The 25,632-nt window shown below is 48.9% G+C and overlaps 1 protein-coding gene across 2 annotated transcripts; it reads left to right on the top strand.

Annotated features, from left to right (window-relative positions):
- The first annotated feature begins 6,337 nt into the window (after positions 1 to 6,337).
- On the top strand, positions 6,338 to 24,369 carry Dmkn (dermokine). 2 transcript variants are annotated; one of them, XM_029561088.1, is made up of 20 exons: positions 6,338 to 6,981; positions 7,125 to 7,301; positions 7,394 to 7,450; positions 7,641 to 7,691; positions 7,827 to 7,976; positions 9,032 to 9,076; positions 9,704 to 9,760; positions 9,955 to 10,005; positions 12,323 to 12,370; positions 13,845 to 13,895; positions 14,036 to 14,083; positions 14,178 to 14,225; positions 17,287 to 17,343; positions 18,319 to 18,363; positions 19,924 to 19,962; positions 20,071 to 20,121; positions 20,515 to 20,583; positions 22,522 to 22,545; positions 22,654 to 22,701; positions 24,058 to 24,369. In XM_029561088.1, the coding sequence occupies exons 1-19, from the start codon at positions 6,508 to 6,510 to the stop codon at positions 22,699 to 22,701; spliced, it is 1,590 nt and encodes a 529-aa protein (XP_029416948.1). In that variant the 5' UTR covers positions 6,338 to 6,507; the 3' UTR covers positions 24,058 to 24,369. The 2 variants fall into 2 exon arrangements, with proteins under 2 accessions (XP_029416948.1, XP_029416949.1); XM_029561089.1 differs by lacking the exon at positions 9,032 to 9,076.
- The last annotated feature ends 1,263 nt before the right edge of the window (positions 24,370 to 25,632 follow it).

The raw sequence follows: 25,632 nt of genomic DNA, 5'->3' as shown, positions 1-25,632 counted from the left end.
ATTAAAAAATCAACAACAAAAACAATTGCCAAGAAAATATTCAGTAACATCAATAGGCCCAGCTGCTTTGGGAACCCACTCTGGACCATTAGTGCATTTTAAAATTAATTAATTAATTTTATCTTGTGTATGAGTGCTTTACCTGTATGTACCTAAGTGCACCTATGTTGTGCAATGCCTACAGAGGCACTAATAGTCCGGAGGGTGTTGGATCCCCTGGAACTGGAGTTACGGATGGTTGTTAGCTGCCATGTGGGTGTTGGGAACTGAAGCTGGTCCTCTACAAGAGCAGCCAGGGCTCTTAACCACTGAACCATCTCTCTAGCCCCCAATGGTGCACTTTTTAAAGCTTTTTCATATTCGCTGCAGCTGTCCTCAGATCTACCTGTCTTTACAGAAGAGCAAACTGTTTTGTGGATGGATTGATATACTGCGATTAATTACCAAATCCAACAGGAGACAAAGTGGATGCAGCATCCCAGTCTGAGACCAGAAACTCATAAAAGGGAGCAGAGAGGGGCTGGAGAGATGGCTCATCAATTAAGGGCACGGGCTGCTCTTGCAGAGGACTGGGGCTTGGTTCCTAACACCTACATAGTGGCTAACAACAGTCTGTAACTCCAGTTCCAGAAGATTCAATGCCCTCTTCTGGTCTCTACAGGCATTGAACACACACAGTACACCTACATACATGAAGGCAAAACACTCATACACATAAAATAAAAATAAATAAACTCTTGCCGGGTGTGCTGGGGCATGCCTGTAGTCCCAGCACTTGGGAGGCAGATGCAGGCGGATCTCTTTGAGTTCAAGGTCAGCCTGGTCTGCATAGTGAGTTCCAGGCCAGCTGGGGCTATAGAGAGACCCTGTTTCAAAAAGACCAAAAGAAGAAACTCTTCAAAAAAGAAGGAAGCAGAGACTTCACGTAGACCTAAGGCTAATCTTCCTGTGTGTGTCCAGCCTCCCTTCTCTCCCTGAGGCCTCCCCCCCACTTGTCTCTGTGTACCCACTTCCCCAGCATACTCTCTAAAGGAACTCTGTTAGCCCTTGCCCTCCCTTTCCCTCTCTGACTTTAGCTCCTCCCATTCCCTCCCCTCTGCTCCAGTCACTCACTATGATCTTCAAGAAGAGTAAGCAAGCTCCTGCCCCAGGACCTTTGCACTGCTGTCCTGCTTGAAGACTCTGTGCCCAGGCCTGCTTCCTTCCTGCAAGTCTCAACCCATCAGTTACATCTCAGAACTGTCCCCTGGTTAGCTTTAATGCTTAAAATACCTACCTTGGAGAGTGCCTGAGTAGCCGAGACAAGTGTACCTTTCACCCCTCATCAAAGATGCTTCTTTTTGCATACATAATTCCAGAACTGGTCAAATGCAGAGAACAAGTGTTTATAAGATGCTTAACCATAAGTGAGACATCTCCAGCCTCTACACATAGGGTGAATGCATCTTTCAACTCTCAACAAGAATTTGCTTTATACAGAAAATGGTGATTAACACAGAAACCCACAACTGGTCAATGTGCAGAGAACAAGAGGCTGCAGAGTGCTTATCACTGAGTAGGACACCTATTCAAACCTCTGGCTCAGGGATCATTGTGGAAGAGGAGGTAGAGCGATTGTAAGAGCCAGAGGGGGTGGACCACAAAGGAAACAGTCTTCCAGACAGCTGTTCGGTAACACATATGAACTCACAGCAATGGTGACAGCACGCACAAGTCCCAGGCAAGCACAAACCAGGCAAAATCCCAGCATAGACATGGGGAAGTGGGTAAGACATCCCAACCCAACCTGAGGAACTTTTGGCAATTGATGGCTGCTGGGAGGAGGAAAGACAGTGTCTTACAGGGATGGGACTCTTGGTGTGCCCAGTGGATGGACCCACACTGAAAGACATTTAAGGACACAAATCAGACTCTAAGCACATTAAATTGGTTGGGGGGCTGTGGGGGAGGTGCAGAGAGGGGAACCTAATACCATCAAACTGTACTGTATAAAAATCTCAAAGATTTAATAAATAAAATAACAAACCTGCTTTGTCTTCACTGTTATGCCTCCCCCATTGCGATTTTCTTTATAATCCTGATTGGTATTTGATAGATATCAATGCATGAAATGTTGGGGAGATGCTGAAGCCTCACACATGATGCTATTGAGTAATGTTGCAGAACCAGCTGGTGTCACATCTGGGTAACATTAAAAAATTTATTTATTTATTTTTATTTTTATGTGTATGATTTTTTTTGTCTGTATGTTTGTAAGTGCACCCGGGCATGCAATGCCTGTGTAGGCCAGAAGACGGCATCAGATCCCCTAGAACTGGAGTTGCAGATGATTGTTAGCTGCCATATGGGTACTGGGAACCAAACCATGGTCCTCTGCAAGAGCAACCAGTGCTCTTAACCGTTCAGCCATCTCTCCAGCCCCTGAGTCACATTTTGATCTGATTATTCTGCTAAGGCTTTTTTTTTTCTTCCTAAACTTTGTTTATTTGTGTATGATAGGAATGTGTGTATGATATGTGGGAATGTATGCCTGTGTGTGCAAATGCAGATGTACCCAATGCCAGCACCCTCTTGTGGTCAGAGGACAACCTCAGGTGTCGGTTCTCACCTTCTACCTTGAGGCAGAACTCTCTTTGTTGTTCACCGATGTGTGCCCATGCTAGCTGCACCATGGGCTTCCTGGTGTTCAGCCTCTGTCTCCCATCTTGCTTTAGGATGGCGGATTTGCTACTGTGCGGGGCTTTGCATAGGTTCTGTAGATTCAAACTCAGGTCTTCCTGCTTGTGTAGCAAATCCTTTACCCTCTGAGCCATATTCCCAGTCAATTTTCTTTCAAGCTAGGATCATGTCTTGTAACCCACACTGGGCTTGAATTTGTTATGTAGCCTAGGCTAGCCTCTAACTCAGGATTCTCCTGCTTTGAGTGCTAGGATTATAGGTGTGCATCACCACACCTAGCTAATTTGGCATTCTCTTTTCCTGTACAATTTTGTATGTGGTATTTAACCACTCTGGACCTTAGTTACCTATCTCATCTGTAAAGTGGGAGCAACACTGACCTCCTGAGGTTGTAATGAAAGTCAAGTAAGGTCCTGAATGTGAAAGTGCCTGATAGTCTATTTGGTTCAGTGTTTAACAAATATACAGGGAGACTGAACTGTGAAGGTCCCTGAGGTGGGAGTATGTTTATTCTACTTGAGGACCATTCTGGTTGGAGGAGGGGAGGAGTGGGAAAAGCTAGAGTCAGAGAAGGAAAGGGGGCCTCTGGGGACTCAGGGACCACTATGAAGGCTTTGACCTTTGACATGGATGCTAACCGAGATACTTTTGGACCTCAGGTGGCTCCAGGGCCAGACTGTCCGGTTTATTGCAGAAGATAGGACATTGGAGTTTGGGAGAATTTAGGTGATTTGTGGACATGGCTTTGAATAATAATGAACCACATTATTACTCAAAGAGCCTGGAGAGATGGCTCAGTGGTTAAATTGAACTCCATTGGCATTGCATGACACAGATATACTTACATACATGCAGGCAAAATATACACATAAAATAAAAATAATTTAAATTGGGGTTGGAGAGATGGCTCAGCAGTTAAGAACGCTGACTGTTCTTGCAGAAGACCCAGGTTCGAATCCCAGCACCCACATGGCAGCTAACAACTGTCCATAACTCCAGTTCCAGGGGATCTGACAGCCTCTTCTGTCCTCCACAGGCATTGCATGGCATGGGTGCGCTTACCTACATCCAGGCATAACACTCATACACATAAAAATAAAAAAAATAATAAATAAAATATTTAAAAGAATAATGAACCCTTGAAAAATGTCTCCATTTTCTTTGAACTTTTCAGACTTAGAGAACCTAAAGAGAAAGGCAGTTTCTAGGACTCTGTGCCTGGATCCCTTTTCTTGTATTTGTTAACCTTCCTTATAATAAAGGGAATTCAGAAACAACCAGCCATACTGCAGTGTTATTGCTGGCTTTTCTCTGTGTTTCTCTGGTACTTTCTACCAAGGAACAGGTGATTCTGGCATTTTTGTTACATGAGTGATTTTTTTTTTGTCCTTTTGAGACAGGGTCTCCCTGTAGCCCCAGCTGACCTGGAACTCACTATGTATACCAGGCTGGTCTCGAACTCACAGAATCCCTGCCTCTGCCTCCCAAGTGCTGGGATTAAAGGCATGAGCCACCATGCCCGCTTACATGATTTAAACTATTAAAAATTTTAAATTTTTTTATTTTCTAAATGTGTCTGTGTTGCATGTGTGGTGGTCAGAGGACAACTTGCAGAAGTCAGTTCTCTCCTTTCCCCATGTGGATCCTGGGAATTGAATTCAGGTCCTTAAGCTTGGTGGCAAATGCCTTTACCCTCTGAGCCATCTTGCCAACCCCTAAAGTGTTTCCTTTAAAAAATTCTGTTTTGGGTTACCTTTTTTTTTTTTTTTAATTTTAGAGATAGGGTCTTGCTGTGTAGCCTGGACTGACCTTGAACTTATGATCCACCTTGACTCACTTTCTCAAGTGCTGGGATTACAGGTGTGTACCACTATGCTGGCCTCTTACCGTATTCTTAAGAGAGTAAGCTGGTGTATAAAAGATCATTGATGGAGAAGGACAGGGCAGGTACACAGAACCAGGCAGATGAAACTTGACTGGGGAACCCGGGAAAGAGCTTTAGAGTCAGTGAGTGCTCTGCCCTGGGCTCCTCCTCCACTCAGGGTCCTGACCCATAGATGAGAGGAGTGGGCTCAGGGATTGGAGGCTCCAGCACTCATCCTGGGGGGTCCAGATTTCCTATTGTAACCCCTCCTCCCACATAGCTCTAGAATAAAAGCAAAATTAAGCCTATCTAGACAGGTAAGGATTGATGTGACACATAGAAGTAACAGACGGGGCTTGGGTGTCTGGGCTCAGAGGGAGGCAGGTCTGGGCTTGGCTCTTGATACAGTTACAAACTCTTCTGGGTTTTCTAAGCCACAGTGTCTATGTCTCTAATAATAAAAAGAGCCGTCTTTCAGGCACTTAGTACACAGAAAGCCTTTTATAAACCGGAGCTGAGATTATTATTTTTAGTATTATTGCTTTCACGATTATAACCATCATGAAAGAGTCAGCGATGGAACAACAGTGAGGTGGGAACCAAGGAACCATCAGGAATGATGTTTACATGTCGACAAGTATTGGATGTTACAAGTTGGGGTGCGGGTGTTGGGGTGGAGAGAGTTGAAGGGAGCCACTGACTGAGACACCTTGAGAAAGGCAGATGGAAACTGGCCCCTCCTAATGAGGTGATGAAGCCCAGTGATACAAGACCAAGACCGTGCCAAGTGGGAGGAACTGGGGGCCCTGGGAACTGAAAAGCAGTCACACTTGCCAAGCAGGGATGAGATGTGGGGAGGATGCCCCGGTTCCGGATGGAACTGGAACTGGGGTGAGGGCCATGGTGCCAATGGATGACTGTTGATCTTGTGCTGACCCCTCCTCTCTCCCTGGTCTCCCGTGGGGGAGGCTGCAGGTGGTGGGCCACCACCGTGGTCCCTCCCCTGACTGTGGCCCCTCTATCCAGGTAAACAGGATGCATGTCTGGGTCAGCTTCTCCTGCCTTGGTCTTCCTCCCACCCTGGTCTTTCCCGCCCACTCTTGCCCTGGGGGTGGCTGGCCCGCCCAGCTCCCCTGCTCCCCACCCAAGGAACCCTCGCTCTCAATGACAGCTCCCTAAATGCATGTGAGGCCACTCAAGGGTGTGCCATTCCTTCAACACCCAAGCTTCCTAGAACCTCAGAACTTAACTGCAGCCCCAGAGTTCTATGCCTCCTGGACTGGAGGGTCTGGAAGAGTGCAGGTACAGTCTGTCTGTAGATGGCAGTATTCAGGGAGAGAGATGGGCGCAGTAAATGGCCACTGAACTTGAGGGGACCAAGAAAGGTCACCTCTTCTCCTAGTACCCCTCTGAGCTTACCTGGGATGGGTCCCCTTCTACCTTTCCTTATACCCTTGGGGTCTTGCTTGCATGTGAGCCCTGTTTCCTAAGTACCCCCACCCTGCCACCTCCAGAAGACACCAGCACAACTCTCAGATGCTCCTGTCCCCACCCTGCGCCCCAAATTCCTGGGGTTGGGCAACTGGAACACTTTTGCATCCGTCTCATCCTCTTTCCCCTCCTCCCTCCCGGGTGGCCGCTTCCCTCTGTTTCAACACAGGCTCTCTCCCAATTAAGCTTCATTACCCTATCGAGCCTTGAGTCACTGGGGGAGGGATCTTGGGCTGCCCAGCCCTGTTACCTTCTCCCAACCTACAGTATAAGGGGTAGTGACCAGAAAGAGGGCTTGGGAAAGCAGGGGAGTCTGGGAACAGAGAGGCTGTGGGTCCCCAGGGAGGTAGGACCAGAAAGCAGAGAGACAGAAGGCAGGAGGACCCATCGACCAGAGGAAGGGAGAAGGGCAACAGGAAGTAGACTGGGTTGGAAAGAAGACCCTCAGGGGAGAGAGAGGGAGCTGGGCAGAGATGCAGCTACTGGGGTCCCTGGCTTGTCTCCTGCTGGCCTTATGTCTGGGCAGCGGGACCGCGAACCCCCTGCAGAATGGAGGAGAGGGCCCATGGGTAGGTGCTGCACAGGGAGCTGGGGATGCCATTAGCCATGGAGTTGGGGAGGCTCTGGGCCAAGGGGCTGGCCAGGCAGCTGGCTCAGGAATCCAGGAGGCCGCGGGCCATGGGGGCGGAAACGCAGTCAGCTCTGGAATTGAAGAGGCGGTTGGCCAAGGGGCTAAGGAAGCAGTCAGTTCTGGAATCCAGGATGCCTTTGGTCAAGGGCATGGAGGAGAAGGCGGCTCTGCATTGAGCGGGGCCAGGGGGGATGCTTTCAGCCACAGGCTTGGGGAGGCAGCACACTCTCTGGAGAATACCGGCAGAGAGGCCGGCAGACAGGCTGAGGACGTCATTCGACGTGGGGTAGATGCCGCTCACACCTCTGGGTCTTGGGTGAGTGACTGGGAAGCTTGGGAAATGGTTCAAGGGGTGAACGGGTGGCCGTCTGGGACAGTTTTCTTTGGTGTCACCCACCCTACCTCTACTGCCATGCCCCCCCCATAGTTGTTAGAGATGGCTACACTACTGTCTTGCAGGGCACATCTGGAGGCCACGGAATGTTTCGTTCTCAGGGTGGCGTTGGAGCCCAGGGCAGTCCTGGGGTTTCAGGGACTCCTTGGGACTCAGAAAGCAGCTTTGGAACCAACTCTCTGGGCGGCTCTGGGGGTCAAGGTGTTGATGGTGGGTCATTCAACTATGAAACTAATGCTCAGGTAAAGTCACTACTGAGACCCACCCTGGTCCCTGCCCCTCTCCACCCCTCCTGATCCTCCAGATCCCACACTGAGTCTCACCCTCCCTGCAGGGTGCTGTGGCTCAGCCTGGCTATGGGTCAGTGAGAGGCAGCAACCAAAACTCAGGGGTAAGAGAATGAGCATCTGGGTGCATGGGACAGACTAGGGGAGGGACAAGGAGGAAAGGAAGAGGGATGGGGGTCACAGGCTGGGAAAGAGGGTGGGAACTGGGAGGACAAGGCGGGAAGGGAGCAGAGATGCCTGTGGAGGTAGCTTTGACATCTCTGACCTTACAGGCTCCTCCTCTTCCCTTCACAGTGTACTAATCCCCCACCCTCTGGCTCCGGTGGAAGCTCCAACAACTTTGGGGTAAGAGGAGACATATCCTGTGGTTCAACACTGGGATGTTCTGATCCTTAGATGGGGCTGGGAATATGTAAGATTGTGAGGAACACAATCTTGAGTCCCTATCCTTAGCCCTTGCTGGGTTCTCGTGCCCCTAAGGGAAGTAGTGGTGGAGGTGGTGGCAGAGGCGGCGGAAGCAGCAGTAGCCATGGCAACGGTGGTAGCAGCAGCGATGGAAGTAGCAGTCATGGAAGTAACAACCAAGGCAGCAGCAACAGTGGCCATGGTGGCAGCAGCACTGGGTCCAGGGTAAGTTTTGCTTCTTGGAATGGGGTGAAGGTCCTGAAGACATGGGCTCTCGGGTTTCCACAGCTCTAGAGTAGATGGCCTCAGTGACAGTGATCAACCTGGGCTTTTCAGCCCTTGTCTCCACCTTTCCAGTACCAACCACAGGGCTCCTTACACAGGCACCCCGACTTCTCACTCTGCCGGCTCCCTTCCCATCTATGCCACCTTGGCAAGGGCAGTTCTGGCTCTGGTCTAACCTTTACTGCTTGCTGAGTAGAGGTGGGGGTGAGGGGAGGGAAGAAGACAGGTAGGTCTGGAATAATATGACACAGCACCTGGGAGGTTGAAGCAGGAGGATTGCTGTGAGTTTGAGGCCAGCCAGAGCTACAGCAAGACTGTGTCTCAAACAAACAAAACAAAACCCTCAGAAGAATGGGGGTGTATGGTTTCTGTGGAAACTTCAGAACAATTGTGGTATAGACACTAATAGCTGTGGCACACATGTGAGCCCTCATGTGCTAGGTAAGAGGGGCCACCTCACAGAACTCCAATAGAGGGTGTCCAGACTCAGGGACCACATGGACCTCTTTGGGGGTCTGAGAATGATGTCAGTCAAAAGAGGCAACTGTGACCAGGTGTGGTGGCACACACCTTTAATCCCAGCACTAGGAGGCAGAGGCAGGAGGATCTCTGTGAGAACGAGGCCTCCTGGACTACATAAAGAGTTCCAGGCCATCTGGGGCTACAGGGAGACGAAATAAAAGAGGCAAGTACATGTGTGGCTGTGGCTTAATGGGTAAGAGACTTGCCTACTGTGCACAAAGCCCTGGGCTCAAGAACCAGCACCACATAAACCAACATGGTGATGTATGCCTGGAATCTCAGCACTTGGGAGGTAGAGTCAGGAGGGGCAGGAGTTCTAAGTCACCCATGGCTGTGTAGTGAATTCAAGACTAGCCTGAGCTATATGAGACAGTCTCAAAAAAAAAAAATGGACCAAGTAAATAAAAACCACTGTTAACATCATAAGTGGCTTACTATGCAGAGCCTGATTCTATCCTCTTTTCCCCACCCAGGACATAGAAACTTCCAATTTTGATGAAGGCTATTCAGTCTCCAGGGTAAGGATTCTTAGGGTCTTTCTGTGTAGGAGAGGGTGGATGAGGAAGGACTGGGGTGGAATGAGCCTCAGCCTGCCCCCTAGTGGCAGCTTCTTTAAAAAAGCTTTTTTTTTTTTTTTTTTTTTTTTTTTTTTTTTTTTGGTCTTTTGAGAAGGAGCCTCAGCTGGCCTGGAAATCACTATGTAGACCAGGCTGACCTCGAACTCAGACATCTGCCTGCCTGTGCCTCCCAAGTGCTGGGATTAAAGGCATGCACCACCACACTTGGCAAAAAAAATTATTTTTTTATTATGTGTGTGTATGTGAATCTCTGTGTGTGTGTATAACTACATGTGTAACTCTGTGTGTGTGTGTGTGTGTGTGTGTGTGTGTGTGTGAGAGAGAGAGAGAGAGAGAGAGAGAGAGAGAGAGAGAGAGAGATATGGCGTACTAACAGTTCAGATTCTTAAAGTCACTGTACATTTCCAGACATCCTGGGCCATACCTGACTCACTTTAACTCAAGTTGAACTTCTTCCAGCAACCAGATGGCCAAAGATGGGGAACAAACGGAAGCTAGAGAGATAGCTGGAGCTCCTGGTTCTTTTGCACAAGCTTTTAAGACGTTACATGGACTCTTTTCTTGTAGGGAACTGGCTCATCCTCAGGCAGCAGAGGTGGCAGTGGTGGAGGAAACAGACCTGAGGTCAGTGGCCAGGAAGCCCACGTGGGCACAGATCTTGGAAGAGGGGGGTCAGGCTGGGCTGTGTGGGCTTAGTTGAACATGGGCAAGACTGCCCCGCATGTCTGCTCCAAGGGGGATCTGATTACAGTGCTGCCCTTTGGGGGCTGGTATTGCTATTCAAGAGGGCACTGAGAAAAATCTTCCTCCTCCCACAGTGTGACAACTCAGGGAATGACATGCGTGTGACTGGAGGATCTGGGAGTCAGGTGAGTGCCCAACTCATGTGTGTAGGGAGAGCCTTTCTTCACTGTGACTGTGTCCAGCCTCAGGAGCCCACTTTGTGTTCCTCAGAGTCCTACTTTGCTCAGCCTTGTCCCCGATGTCCGCACTTATTCAACCATCTAAGGGAACCCATACTTAAGGAAGAAGAAACCAAAACCAACCATAGTTCCCTAAAACTACCTACGATCTCCAAAGAGATTATAGACGGCCATCTCTCTATTCCTTTGTGGTACCAGGGATTGAATCTAGCACCTTGACCTTGCTAGGTGGGTGCTCTACACTAAGCCACACTCCCCGCCTCTCAGTGGATCTAGGCCAGTGCTCTACACTGAGCCACACCCTCACCCCCTCACTGGTAGATTTTAGGCAAGTGCTCTACATTGATCTGTATTCCCCAGCTTTTTTTTCCTTTTTTTTTTTTTTTTTTTTTGAGGCAGGGTCTCACTGGCAGGGTTGGGTTTGGCTGCCCTCAAACTCACAGCAATCCTTTTGTCTTAGCTTTACGAGTGCTGGGATTACAGGCATGCTTCATCAAGGCCTTGAACTTTGATGGCAAACTCTTAAGCGTTAAGCCTTGTTTTGTATTCATGTGAGCATGTGAGAAATCTCTGTGTAGCATGTTGATTAGATAATTAAAAATATATTTTATTTATTATTTTTTATTTTATGTGTATGAGTGCATTGCTTGAATGTAGGAAGGTGCATCCATGTCATACAATGCCTGGGGAGGTCAGAAGAGAGCATCGGATTCCCTGGAACTGAAATCATAGATGGTTGTGAGTCATTGTGTGGGTGCTAGGAATCAAACCCAGGTCTTTTCAAGAGCAGTCAGTGCTCTTAACCATGGAACCAGCTCTCCAGTCCCTGATTAGTTAATTATTTTGAGATAGAGTCTTGCTCTGCGGCCCAAACTAACTTCAGACTTTCAATCCTCATACCTCAGCCTCTTAAGTGCTGGGGTGACATGCACCACAAGGCCCTCTCTGATTTCAGTCCATTTTAGAAGCACAGTAATTTCAAAGGTCCCATCCCTAGCCAGTGAACAGATCCAGTGAACTTGGACAGAGAAGTGAACTGCACACGTCCTCCCAGTTATTCTGGAAATCTGGGCAGTAGGGTCAGCACTCGCTGTGATGCTGACTAAGCGTGGCACTCCTGTCCACACCTAGAGGTCTTGTGCAAAATGCAGGCTGAGCCAGAAGATCTGGGGTGGGGCTGGGATTCAGGAACACTGGCTCCCTAGAGGCCCAATGGGCAAGGGGCAAGATGGGATTGGAAGACAGGGGTAGCCGAGCAGAGCTGGCTCTGAAGCCCTGCTATATTAGGGTTTCACTTTTATGGGTCCCGGGTTTTAAGTAAAGTTCTTCCAGCTGACAACTCTTGTTTCTAGTTTTTTGAACATTTTATTTATTTATTTTATGTGTATGGGTGTTTTACTTTGCATGTAAGTGAGCATAATGCCCACAAGGCCAGAAGAGGGTGTTGGATCCCCTGTAAGTGGAGTTACAGATGGTTGTTAGCCACCATGTGGGTGCTGGGAACCAAATCCAGGTCCTCTGCAAGAGCAGCCAGTGCTCTTAACTGCTGAGCCATTTCTCCAGCTCCCACCCAGAAGAATCTTTTATACCAGTACACACAGTTTTGAAGTTGGCCTCCAGCTTTACAACAGGAGGCTTTTACTCTCTTATCCCTCCAGAACTTCAGCAGAGAAAGGGAGGCACTAGGGGCCTCTGGGGACACGAGGGCAGGGGGATGACAACCTTTGAGAGTAGAGACTGTGCCCACAGAGAACACAATAGACTCCAGTCTCCTATAGCAATACTAACAAGGCGGGTGGCCCAGCATCCAAGCCAGGTCTACTGGCTACTTCTGGGAAAGAGGAAGAGACAGCGGAGCTGCCAATCAGTAACAGTGGAGCTGCCAATCAGTAGGCGGTGGCTACCTAGTACACCTCGGTCCTGCTGACTCACCTAGCACACCTCGGTCCTGCTGACTCACCAGCTGCCATCCCCTTTCTGCCTGGCACAGACACCAGCCCATCTGGGGTTTCTAGTTTGTTTCAGTTCAGTCCAGCAGCCTGACCAGGGGCAAAGGCACCTCTTGCAGGATTCTGGGCAAGTTGCAGAAATATCAACAGATGGAGATATATTTGTAAACATAAGGGAGCCAGATCTGGTGAAGCTGCCTGAGAGAGAGCTACCTCAAACTCTAGTCTCCATCTCCTGCTTTGGGAAGCGCCCCCACCTGCACTCTGTCCTGCCCTCTCTCCCTCACTGACTTCTGCACATTCTGTCTCCCCAGGAAAGCAGAGAGAACAGCCGTCTCCTTGGGGGCCCCCATGACTATGAGGTAAGCCAAGGGTAGCTTTAGCAGAAGGGATGGTGCAGTGTGGGACAGACTGCCAAGGGACAAAAATACCTATTCTCGTAAATTGCCCTGAAATGACTGGGTGACTATCAGGAAACTAAAATGGAGGTCTAGGACTTCCCTCTCCTCCTCCATCACTTCGTCCCTTCCTCTTTCCATTGGGATCAGAGTCATACTGATGGCAACAGGGAAATCAGACCAAAGTAACAGAAGAGACGTCAAAGGGATCCAGGCCTGGAGGCACAGGCCTGTAATCCCAGTTACAGGAAGGGAAAGCTGAGGCAAAAGAATGGCCTGGGCTACAGAGTGAGTTCAAGGTCTGCCTGGGCAACTTAGTGACAGCTTGTCTCAAAATAGAAAGTAAAAGAAGGCTGAGGGGGGTAGCTTAGGGGTAGAGCACCTGCCTAGAATCCCTCAGTGAGGGGCTGGGGGCATGGTTCAGTGGTAGAGAGCTTGCTCAAAATAGGTGAGACTCTAGGTTCAGTTCTCAGTACTAAAAAAAAAGAAAGATGAGGGAATATATATATATATATATATATATACACACACACACACACATATATGTATGTATGTACATACACACATACTTTTAAATGTGCTTAATAAGTCAGTGTAGAGAAGTGGAAATTCACTGGACTTTGGAAGCTGGGGACTCAAACGTCCACTCTATCCCTTGGCACCTGTGCATCTTCAGGCAACTCAGTTAACCTCTTTGAACCCAGGCTTCCTTGTGTAAGGTGCTGACAAGGAGGCCTGATTTGTTAACCTTCCTTTGCTACAGAAGAGTTTTCTGTATCATAACCAGATCAAGGTGGTGCAGGGTCCTGGCATAGAGACAGAGCCTGACGCCACCTGCTGGCCACCTCTGGATAAATAAAGTCCTATGGCAGGTTAAGGCTTTGTGCTTAGCACACAGTGGGATCACCCATTGTCATTACCACTGGTGTCTGGGGGAACAGGAGGAGGCGGAGGCAAGGATATGAATATAAGAATCAGCATGATGGTGGGTCCTTTTTTTTTTTTTTTTCTTTTTTACTTTTTGGTCTTTTTGAGACAGGATCTTCCTGTAGCCCCAGCTGGCTCACTATATAGACCAGGCTGGCCTTGAACTCATAGAGATCCGGCTGCCTCCCGAGTGCTGGGACTAAAGGTGTGAGCCACCACGCCCAAACATGGTGGTAGATCCTTGTAATCCCAGCTCTCCGGAGCTTGACACAGGAGGGTTACCACAAGTTTGAGGCCAGCTCTGTTTCAAGACTAGGTGGTCAAAGTTGGTCTAGAGAAATGGCTTTTTGAGTCGGAATTGCAGGTACAGAAGAAAAAAGAGAAAAAGTTTACAGAGAGGAGGAGAGACACTCGGGTCCCGGTGGAGATGGGTGGGACAGCGACAGGCTGACAGGTGCTTGTATGACAGGAAACATAAGCCTTGAACATCAGTCCCCTTTTCCCCACCCAGGAGCATGGGGACAGTGGCAGAAATGAAGCAATCAACGGAGTCAACACTGTGGTGAGCCTTGTTCCTCCTTGGACTGGGACTGGTGTGTCAGGCACACTTTATCTTTCCTCCTGGCACTCACATCTCCGGCCCCTGCCTCTTGCTCACAAAGTGAACTCTTAACCTCCTGCCATTTCTCATCCATTCCTTAGAACTCTGAGACGTCTTCCACACCATTCAACTTTGACAATTTCTGGGAGGTGAGTTCTGTAAGATGGCTCTGCTCTCCTTGGGAGAACCAACTCCCTAGCCCCTTTCTATTCATCTGATTTGGTCATTTCTTTTTCTGTGCAGAACTTCAAGTCCAAGATGGGTTTCATTAACTGGGATGCCGTGGACAAGGTAAGGCTGGAAGGCCGTGCATAACCGATCTGAGAGCCAGAGGAACAGTGAGAAGAGAGCTAGAGCTCTTCATGGTAAGGCAGGGGGACAGTGACGATGGTCACTGAGAAGGTATTTAAGTGAATGCTCAGACGAAATGAGTTGGCAGACAGGGAGCCAGTGGAGACTGGGAAAGAGAAGGACAGTTTGGAAACCGATGAGCAGAGGGGTTAGACCTCCTTTAACTTTAATGTTGAAACAAGCGGAATCCAGTGAGTCCTCAACCTGTTTCCCTTTTAGACCCATAAAGTTAAGGAGAAAGTTAAGAGCTAATCATTACAGGTGTAGGTGCGTCATCCCAGCTATTTGGAAGGCAGAGGCAGTAAGATCAGCACATTCAAGGCCAGCCTGGATTATGAGTTCACAGCCAGCCTGGGCAACTTAGGGAGGTGATATCTCAAAATAATAATAAAAAGATTTAAAAAGGCCAGGGCTGTAGTTCAGTGGTAGAGTGCTTGCTTAGGATCCACTGGTGAGGGAAGCAGAGCACCTACCTAGAATCCATCAGTGAGGGGCTGGGGACATGGCTCAGAGGTGGGACGCTTGCCTAGAATCCCCCAGTATGGGGCTAGGGTATGGCTCAGTGGGTGTTTACCTAGCACGTGTGAGGCTCTAGGTTCAGTCACCAGCACCACACAAAAGAGATAGACTGACAGACTGAGAAAGGAGTCAGGTAGAGCTATGAGGCCACATGAAGAACCATTTACTCAGAGACAAGGGAAAAAAGGACAGGGACAGCTGTTGAGTACCTGATGGGTGGCAGGCTTTGGTCATGACCTTGTTCATGTATAATCTTCACAGCTGGGACTTAGAACACCTCTCTCTTCCCTGCTGCACCCTCCCCCTTCACAGGGCCCCTCCCCTGGCCAGGATGATTTGACAGCACGATTAGCTGGATGGAAAGAGAGAGGATGAAGGGCAAAGAACAATCCAAAGTCCCCAAGCAGAAACTGTGACTGCAGGCGCCTGATGCACCTTGTTTAAACTACATTTTCTTTTTCTTTTTTTTTTTTTTTTAGCAAAGTTGGGGTTTATTTTTAATGCTTTATTTATTTAGTTTTTGCATGCTTGGGATTGATTCTAGGGCCACAAGAGTGCCACATAAGCACTCTAGCACTGACCAATACCCCTAGTCCCTCACTGTTGGATTCTAGGCAGGTGCTCTACCACTGAGCCACGCCCCCAGCCCCTCATTGGGGGATTCTAGGCAGGTGCTCTACCACTGAGCCACGCCCCCAGCCCCTCACTGGGGGATTCTAGGCAGGTGCTCTACCACTGAGCTACACCCCTGTCTCTTCTTCCTTTTTGAGACATGGTTTCACTAAGTTGTCCAAGGAGGGACAACTCAAGATTCTCAAACTCAAGATTCTCTTGCCTCAGTCTCTTGAGTAGCTGGAATGTCAGGCCTTAGCCACCAGGCCCTGAAAAGTTGGGTATTATTAAGAAAAAGACAGACCACATCCAAGGCATAGGCATGGGCATCTCAAGAATCACAGGGACACACTTTTAAAAAAAAAAAGAAGACTATGAATTCTTTGACAAAGTTTAAAAATTGGCTGGCTTTTCTGGAAAGATTTAGCCACTCTGGGTCCCCCTTTCTATGTGGCCAAGTGGCCTTTCTTTTTGCTGTGGGTCTCTCTAGAGGCCACGTGGACCTTGACCATTAGGCATTCCAGCCACTTGACTGGCCCTTGTGAGCAGCTGATGATATGACACTTAGTCTAAAATAATGAAAACTGGTATCCTTGGCTTCCCAAGACTTGGGGTCTTTATGGGAGAAGGGGTGGCGGAGAAGAATCACCCAAACCTCGGGAAAAAGAGGCTGCCCTGTGGAGGATGAACCATGGGTATGAGAGATAGGAGAGAAATATTTCCCAGCTGTCGTGGGTTTCTGATTTGAATGAATAAAATAAATTCTGTTTTTTTTTATTTATTTTGAATACAGAGTTTCCCAATGTAGCTGAGGTTGGCCTTGAACTCACTAGGTAGCTCAGGCTAGCCTCAACTTGCAATCCTCCTGCCTCAGTTTCCTCAATGCTGGGATTCTTGTCATGTACTACTATACCTGGATGCTGGATGAGAACTCTGGGGTTTTTTTTTTGTTTTGTTTTTGTTTGTTTGTTGTTTGAAAACAGCTTCTGGCAGGAACAACCCTCCTTGCTTTGAACCTTGGAGACCAAGGGTCTTATAAGAGAGCCAGGGCACTGACTGGCATTTTTTTCCCATCTGGGGAATACTAACTAGGTGGGATACATAGGAAGTGGCTTCCCAGAGGGGCAGATCCAGGGGCAGGTCAAACTGGGCAGGAAAGAAAACGTAGCTCCAGTCCTTGCCAGTGGGGCAGAAGCCTAGCTGAGGACTTCAGCCAGGGTAACGGATGAAGGGAGGGCTCTGTGGACTATTCCTGGCCAGGGACAGAGGTTTGTCAAGCTTAATCTGGGACAGCTGAGATTTTGAGAGTAGGGTTCCCCACCACCTTGCCTGAGCCCATTGCTCCCAAGGATCCCCACCCCTCCAGCATCCTCTTAGAACCTATTTTTTTGCTCAGGACAAGGGGAGCCCTGGAAAACCGTGACCTCCAGACAAGGAGTTACCAGTTGGATGGGAGTCCCCGACTATTCCGTCACCCCTAAATTTTATCCCTCTCCCTGGAAATAAACTGTAGCTGCCCCACACTGCTGGTCTCTGCTCCTTTCTTTGTCACCACTGTTGTCCAGGGATGGGAATGGGGAGATGCCTGGCGACCTTGGCAGGTGCAAAGGCAGAAAGTTCTGGGTCCTGAAGGGTTTGTGACAGTTACGTTGTGTCAAGGAGAGGCATGATGGCTCAGATGTTTAGCCAGTCTCTCCCTCTGAGTCTAAATTCAGCTTCTACTCCTAGGGGCTGTTAGTACCCGCCTCCCCCCCATCCCAGACTTCTGTTACTAACTCTGAAGGTTGAGAAAAGGCAGGAGCGAGAGTCAAGGCTTCAGGTGAGCAGTGGCCTACTCCCTGCTAACCTGTCCCCCATCTTTCATTCACAGGGCCGTACCCCGCGCCCCAGCACCCGAGCCCTGCTGTACTTCCGCCGGCTCTGGGAGGTAGGAAAATCCCCACTTTCCAAAGACCTGGGGATCCACATTGTGCTGTCCCTCCCTCAAAGTGACCACTTCAACTCCAGCCATCATCATCCCTTTCCCTCTTTTCCTTTTACAAAATTTCATTTCTGCAGTGCTGGCACGAACCCAGAGCCTTGCATATGTTAGACAAGTGCTCTACCACTCAGCTACATACCCAGCCTACCTTTTTGTTGTTGTTATTTTTCTTTTGTTTTTCGTTATTGTGTTTTTTGAGGCAGGGTCTCCTTAAAGCCCCAGTTGGCCTGGAACTCACTATGTAAACTAGGTTGGCCTCAGTCTCCCAGAGACCCGCCTGCCTCTGCCTCCAGAGTGCTGGAATTAGAGATGTAAGCCACCATGCCCAGCTATATGAGTGTATTGCCTGCCTGTATGTAAGTCCTCCTGTGTCATGCAATTCCCCCGGAGGACAGAAGGTGGCGTCAGATCCCCTGGAACTGGAGTTATGGACAGTTGCTGGCTGCTATGTGGGTGCTGGGATTTGAACTTGGGTCTTCTGCAAGAACAACCAGTGTTCTTAACCACTGAGCCATCTCTCCAGCCCCCTGTTTTTAATTTTTGTGTCTCACTGTATAGTCCAAGCTGGCTTTGAACTTGCTAAACCCAGACTGGCCTTGAATTCATTAGGTATGTAAGCCAGGTTAGCTTGGAACTACCTCACAATCATCTTGTCTTGGCCCCCTGAGTGCTGAGATTCCAGGCATGTGCCACCACACCTGGCAACTCTTTTCATCTTTGAGATAGGCCATCTCATTAAGTCTTATCACCACCTCAAACTGGAACACCCTTAATTTCCCTGTATGATTATCATCAACCCCAAGATACACCTGGCCTTGTAAGCCTTTTCTATGGCCACTTGGAACCCTGCCGCTGTGCTGCCACCTCCTACTGTCTGAGTTCTGGCTCCTTGGGGGTTCTTTCATTTCTTTCTCCCTCCAGAATTTCAAACGCAGAACTCCTTTCTTCAACTGGAAAGAAATTGAGGTAAGGGGATGGGGTGGAATGTCTTATTTTGGGGTGAAGCAGTTAAGCTCTGGGAACTCTAGGTTTGGAGTCCTTGACAGGTGACCTGCTGGTGCTCCTGTCCCTCCCTTGATGGAGAGAATGCCTTCTTCCCGTCCCATCTTCCTTGCTTTATGTAACCCTGAGTGGATGGAAGGAGTAGAGTGGGAGGGACTCCCTAGGATAAAACCCCAGGACTCCAGGCTTAGGGACTCCATGGAAACAGAGCCATGAAGCCCGTCACTGCCTCTGCTCTACTGCTTGTCCTGTTGGACTTGGCCTGGCTCGGAGACAGCCACAGCTGGGTGGGCACCAGGGGAGTGTGTGTGGTGGAGGACCACAAGGTGGGGAAGGGCTGAGGTCAGCTCTCAGGTGATGGAAATGGGGTGAAGGGGAGGAAAGCTGAGGGGAGAAAGGAGGGTAAGATCAAGTTCAGGAAGGTGCCGAAGGCCTGACTGGCTGAGTCTCAGGGAGGATGAGTAGGTCTGCTGGATCCTATAGAAAGCCATACCTCAGTGTTTCATGGCTAGTGGCCTTTGGGAACCAGAACTGAGGCAGGGCTGTCCGAGTGTTCATCATGCACACATACTTAGGATCAGTGTTGCTACAGTGTGTATTTTCAAAAACAGCTAGAAATCTGTTTTTTTTGGTTTTTTTTGGGGGGGGGTTATTTTTGAGACAGAGTCGCCGGGTAGCCCCAGCTGTCCTGGAACTAACTATGTAGACCAGGCTGGCCTTGAACTCACAGAGATCCGCCTGCCTCTGCCTCCCAAGTGCTGGGATTAAAGGCGTGCACCACCATGCCCTGCTAGAAATCTGTTTTTTAATCATTTGCAACTAATTTAATTTTTTTCTGAGCAGACCAAGCAAAAAAATGTCTAGAGGCCCATGAGTGACCAGTTTGTGATCTCATTGAAGTCAAGACTGAGTTAAGATTCAGTGTCAGGGGGCTGGGGTTGTGGCTCAGTGGTAGAGCACCTGCCTAGAATCCCCTAGTGAGGGTCTAGGGTGTGGCTCAGTGGTACAGCACTTGCATAGCATATACATGGCCCAAGGTGCCTAGCTAGCATCTCTGTCAAATGTGGGAAAGGCTATGGCATCTGTGCACCTGCAAAGTGCTTTAAATGTTCCTTCATTTCTTGACTCCAGGGACCTATGGAGAATAGCATTTGTGCACAGGAATTAAGAGGCCCATACGGGAGCAAATGGTTAGCTGGGGCCGAGGGCCCTGTGTGGGTTCAACTCCTTTGTTATTCTAGTCCAGCTATAGCCTGAGCTGCCAACCCATGTGGAGGTGGTGGTGGTGCTCAACCCAGCTCTTTACCATCACTCCCCAACCCTGAGTGTGGGGATCTGTTTCCTTGATCTATCTGGGCCATCAGCATCCTCCAGTCCCTTTATCTTGGGTCATTACGGGGGTGTGGTTGGTGAGGTGTCAGGGCCCCAAGAGAGGCAGAGCCAAGGCAACACCAATGCTGTGTACATCTGGTAAGGCCTCAAGGACTGTGGAGGTGCTGACTGTGGCTCTTGTCCTCCTCTCAGGCCTCATCACTGCAAAAGAGAGCAGGTGGCGCTGATCAGGTGGGTTCTCTGTCCTCAGGCTCCCCTGGAAGGCCCTGGGTCCCTCTCAGCCCTGTTCCCAGCGTTGGATAATCTGAATGTCTCTCTTTTAACCTTCCCATCTGATAGTTTTCCCAGCCTGATACAGGAAGGCACGAGGTAGCAGCTGTCACTGCTAAGGTAAGAGTCTGTCCCCAAAACCCGACCACCTGACTTAAATGCCACTTTTTCTTTTGGTCTCCTGTCCTCACCTCCCAAGTCATACTTCAGGAGCTGGGAGAGATACTAGGGAAGGAAAAGGCAGGCCCTGTAGAGTAGACAGCTAAGTGGCTGATGATGGGGTGGGTTCTGGCTGGCCCTGTGGGATAGACATGAAAGAAAATCCAAGTCATAGAGCAGGGCACGGTGGCACACACCTTTAATCCCAACTCTCCAGAGGCAAAGGCAGGTGGACAAAACAAGGACTTTAAGAAACCTCTGGTCTGGTCAGGGGAGTAGGGTGTTACTATACAGCAGAATGCCTTCATCCCTTCTCTTCTATAACTCCTCCCCCACCCCCTTTTGTTCCCTCAGAACTACTATCACAACCAGCAGGTGCAACCTACTTATAGTTGGCAGTACTATGCCAAGACTTCCGCAAAGGTGAGTCTTGCAAAACCTTTTATTTCCCTGGGGCTCTCTGCTGAGTCGGGAGAGAGACTTACCTCCTTCCCCCATCCCTTTGGAAAGCCAGGCTTCCACAGCTTGGATGTGGGTGGGGGTGGGGGATAGAAACCCCATATAACCACCCTCTCAGAGAAGGCTGAAAGAGCAGCCTTGGTATGAGACAGAAACTGGACATCATGATGCTCTGGGAAGAATCGGCTGGAACACATCACATCCAAGGGACTGGGCACAAGGAGGCACATCACACAGGGTTGCTCTCTTTCCCTCTGCTGAGAGCAGCTAGGGCAGTGGGAAGCAGACCAGCACTTCTGAGAAGCTAGTTTAAGAACTCTTAGTTGATGAGAAACAGCAGGCTTCATGTCTCAGAGGAAACAAAACGGAAGAAAATACTTGAGAAGTTTGGCAGTCTTAGGGACCAGCGACATGGCTTAGTGGCTAAAGGTGATTGATGCCAAACCTGATGACCTGAATTTGATCCCTGAGACTCAACTGATGGAAGGAGGAACCAATTCCTTCAGGTTGTCCTCTGACCTCCATACATGGGCCGTGGCATGCACATACCCTCCCACACAAAATAAACAAATAAATGTAATGATAACAACAACAACACCAACAATAATAATAATAATAATATATAAGGGGCTGGAGAGATGGCTCATCAGTTAAGAACACTGGTTGTTCTTGCAGAAGACCCAGATTCGAATCCCAGCACCCACATGGCACCTAACAACTGTCCATAACTCCAGTCCCAGGGGATCTGACAGCCTCTTCTGACCTCCTTGGGCATTGCACAACATGGGTGCACTTACCTACATGCAGGCAATACAAGCATACACATAAAATAAAAATAATAAATAAAATAAAAAATAATAACATATAAAAAGGCAGTCTTAGAGGCTGGGGGTGTGGCTCAGTGGTAAAACTCTTGTGTAGCACAGGTAAGGTCCTGGGCTCCAGCCTCAGCATTTCAACCAACCAACCAACCAGGAAAGAAATAAATAAAGTAATATTACAACATTAGAAAGAGAATATGTTAGATACCGATTAGGTTTGCAAAGAAAACCCAGGCCAGGAATTCCCTTCCATCTCTCAGGACAGTAAATATTATATGTATTCTGTTAATATACGAGAAGCCCCGGCATGTTGGCACAAGCCTATAATCTAGCTACTAGGGTTGGGGCAGAGGGTAGTGCTAAGGTGGGAAGATGACAAGTTTAAGGCTTGCCTGGGCTACAGAGTGTATTCAAGTGTTGCCTGGGAAACGTATTGAAATCTTGCCTCAAAATATAAAGGTCAAGTTTAATCCCAGCACTCAGGAGGCAGAGGCAGGCAGAGCTCTGTGAGATCAAGGCCAGCCTGGTCTACATAGTGAGTTTCAGGCCAGGTTGGGTTACAGGGAGACCCTGTCTCAAAACACACACACACACACACACACACACACACACACACACACGGTTGAGGATGTAGCTCAGTGGTAGAACACTTGCCTATATATGAGACTCTAGATTCCATTTCCCAGCACCCAAAAGCCACAACCAAAGCAAAACAAAGACATAAAGAAGATTGTTAAGGACAAGGAGGAGCAGACAAAGTTAGCACCGCCTGTAGATGTGTCACCTGTCCACTATCCGTGGCTGGCTTCTCTCCAGCCTGTGGGCAAAAGGGATCCTCTCTTGTTTCCACTCCCCATGGTCCCTGTGTGTTGGGGAGGCATAGTCAATATTATCTTGGATAAAATGTATGCTGTGGAAAAAAATCTGCACACTGAATATCCACAGCCTGGAGGACCTTGCTGATAAAGTAGGCTTGCTGATAATGGAGGCTTGCTGATGATAATGGAGGCTTGCTGATAATGCAAAGCCCAAGGAGGGCTGTAGTGGCCTTATGTCACCTTTTCTGATCTTCTCTTTCCAGGGAGCAGTCACGACTTCATCCTCGGTGAGTAGGGGGGTTAGAGACAATCTGATTGGAGATGGAAGGGGCTCCAGGCTGGAGAGGGTGGAGGAAACAATGTGATGTCCACTTGCCATTCTCCTTGTCCTGAAGGCTTCCCGAGCACAGCCAGGCCTACTGAAGTGGCTGAAGTTTTGGTAGGTAAGTGTCAGAGTGGGCCATACAAGGGCCACATGCAAGGAGCAGAGGCTGCCCTCTGGGGCAGACTGGGACCTGGGCATTTCCTTGGACCTCTAAGCAACCATATAAAGTCGGGTTTCCTCTGAGGGATACTGAAGAGGGATAAATAAAAGTAAGTTCAGGGCTGGAGAGATGTCACAGTGGTTAAGAGCACTGGCTATTGTTGCAGAGGACCCGGGTTTAGTTCCCAGCACCCACAAGGCAGCTCACATTTAGCCACCCATAACCTCAATTCCATAGGCTCCGTCTCCCTCTTCTGGCCTCATCAGGCATTGCATGCATGCGGTGCACTCATACAAGGAGGGAAAACATTCATACACATAAAAGTAAATAAATAAATGCTGGGCGTGGTGATGCACGCCTTTAATCCCAGCACTTGGGAGGCAGAGGCAGGTGGATCTTTGTGAGTTCGAGGCCAACCTGGTCTACATAGTGAGTTCCAGGACAGCTGGGGCTACAAGGAGACCCTGTCTCAAAAAAGACAAATAAATAAATAAATAAATAAATAAATAAATAAATAAATAAATTAAAGAAAGAAAATAAAAGCAGGTTCCTTTATGGGGTGTTGCGAAAGACATTTTAGAAAATATCCCAGGACACGAGTACAACACCCATGAGGTGAATTGAGGGGACCTTGAGGGCACAGCACCAGAAGGATGGAATGCTGGGTGAAGGACAGAGAGGAGGATGGGAAGGTCTGGGGCACTTACGGAGAGGTGAGCATGGGAATGGGGGCTCAGAGGCAGGTTCCTGAAGGGAAATATATTTTTGTTGGTTTGTGTTTTTTAAAATACGTTTTTAGGTATTTTTATTTTATGTGTGAGTGTTTTGACTGCATGCAGGTAAACGCACGACATGCTTTCAGCCCAGAGGGGCCAGAAGCTTGGATCCCCTGGTACTGGAGTTATAGACAGATGGGTATTAGCTGCCAGGCCAGTGCTGGGAACCAGACCTGGACCCTCTGCAACAGCAGCCAGTGCTCTTAACCACTGAGCCATCTCTCCAGCCCTCTGTTTTGTATTTTTGAGACAGGGTCTCATTGTGTGGTCCAATCTGTCCTCAAACTCTTAATCCTCTTGCTTCAGGCCACCAGGTGCTAGGATTACAGGTGTGCACCATGGGCCCCGGCCTGGGAAGTGGTCATGAAGTTGGTGAGACAGTGAATTTGTTTTATATGGGAGTGAAAGTGAGGGAACTGAAGGGTTCCCTGGGAAGGACAGCTAAGAAGCCAGGAAACTGCAGGAAAGTGTATCCAGTCTCCACAGATTAGGAAAAGGCCACATTCTATCATCTGGTTTTCTTCTTTTTTCTTTCTAGAAAATTCTTTCCAGTCACTCTGAGACCTCATGAACACCGGTCTTCAGGGAGTCTGACTGCGCTTCCCTGCAGCTCTCTCTGCTGTGAGGCCCCGCCTGGGTGTTGACACCCCCATCTTCCCAGCTGGGGACCTGCTTTATCTGTTCTTCCCATTGCACTGTAATGTGTCTGACCACCCGCCTCAACGGATGACCCCGACACTTTCTTCCCCCTCTGCTCTTTGTGACTGGAAGTCACTGTGACCATTTACAGTAGAAGCTTGCTACTTTTGAGTTTCTCTGTGGAAATAAAACATGAATCTTGTTTTCCCAAGACTTTCTCAAATTGTGTTGTTTAATACTACCCTCCTGGCCTGGGTGTGGGAGAATGGGAAGGTAGGCTGGGGTAGATAGCCTTTCTTCTGATCATGGAAATGTGGTTGGCTGGAGAGAGATGAGACCTGGGCTTAAGTTTTGGTATATCAGGAAGCAGCTAGCTGATGTCTCCATGCCTCAGTTTCTCCATTTGCAAAAAGTGATCTTTGCCTAACTTGTGGATGCCGTGCTTACTGCAGCTCTAGGTGTTTTGGTGGCACAAATTTTTAATCCCAGCCCTTGTGAGTCAGAGGCAGGTGGATCTCTGTGAGTTTGAGGCCAGACTGGTCTATATAGTGAGTTTTAGATCACCTAGAACTACATAGAGAAACCTTGTTTCAAAAACCAATGCAAATCCAACCCAGACAATCAAATAGCAACAACAAAAAGCCAAAATAAGAAAGAGAGAACCAGTTGGGGGTGGGGGTGAGGGTAGGGATTGCACAGGACAGAGCAGTAAGGGCTGGTAGAGAATGTTTGTGCCTGTGACTACAGTTAAAGTTGGGTAAGGAGGGCAGTTTGGGTGGATGTGTTTAGGAAGCTGGGTGTTGCAGGGGGCATATAATAGCTGCTCTGAGTTTCCAGGAGACTGGGGAAGGAAGGCAGGAAACTACTCCATTCATGTACTGGTGGAAGACAGGCTCTGGGCACAGGCTGGGCCTGAACTGACCACAAGCTGAAGGGCCATTGAGTCAGGGCCAGAGAGTTCTGCATCTCATGGAACTGGCACAGTGTGCCCAAATGTAGAAGCCCCTATCACTGTGTCCCCTCAACATCCCTTGAGGGGAGCAGGAAGTAAAAGAAAGACATGAAGCACTTAGTGACTCCCTCCCAGTTGCAAGTCCACTGAGGGCTCCGCAGCTGTATTTGGTTGCATCTCTATGTCACTAGACACAAGGCTCAAGTAGTTCATGAATAAATGAAAGAAACTTGGCTCCAAACTGACTTGGGGAAGCCAACTGATCAAACCTCCCTTCCTGACCTCATGCTTTGGGCTGGAGAGGGAGTCTTGCAGTACCTCGTGGTGGCCACACGGGGCTGGTCACAGGGCTGTCCTAAAGAGGGCACAGGATCTACCCTGGTGACTGACAGAGCTTTCTGCTGTGTGGGTGGGGAATGGGAAACAATTGGGAACTCCTGTCTCCTAGGGCCAGTCCCTGAGGGACTGAGGGACAACAGAGAGGTAGACTTGGACGGCTCCTGACTCTGAGGGGTTGTTCCT

This window comes from Nannospalax galili, unplaced genomic scaffold (genome assembly GCF_000622305.1).
Source record: "Nannospalax galili isolate Female #2095 unplaced genomic scaffold, S.galili_v1.0 scaffold833, whole genome shotgun sequence".
Taxonomy (NCBI): Eukaryota; Metazoa; Chordata; class Mammalia; order Rodentia; family Spalacidae; genus Nannospalax; species Nannospalax galili.
The sequence above is the reverse complement of the archived record's forward strand: the minus strand, read 5'-3'. Positions and strand labels throughout refer to the sequence as shown.

Bases quoted from the DNA above. Each gene is read 5' to 3' on its own strand.
- Dmkn (XM_029561088.1), top strand. From the start codon at position 6,508: ATGCAGCTACTGGGGTCCCTGGCTTGTCTCCTGCTGGCCTTATGTCTG. The intron at 10,006-12,322 runs GTGAGTGCCCAA...CTGTCTCCCCAG, and splicing joins CTGGAGGATCTGGGAGTCAG to GAAAGCAGAGAGAACAGCCG. The intron at 19,963-20,070 runs GTGGGTTCTCTG...CCCATCTGATAG, and splicing joins GAGCAGGTGGCGCTGATCAG to TTTTCCCAGCCTGATACAGG.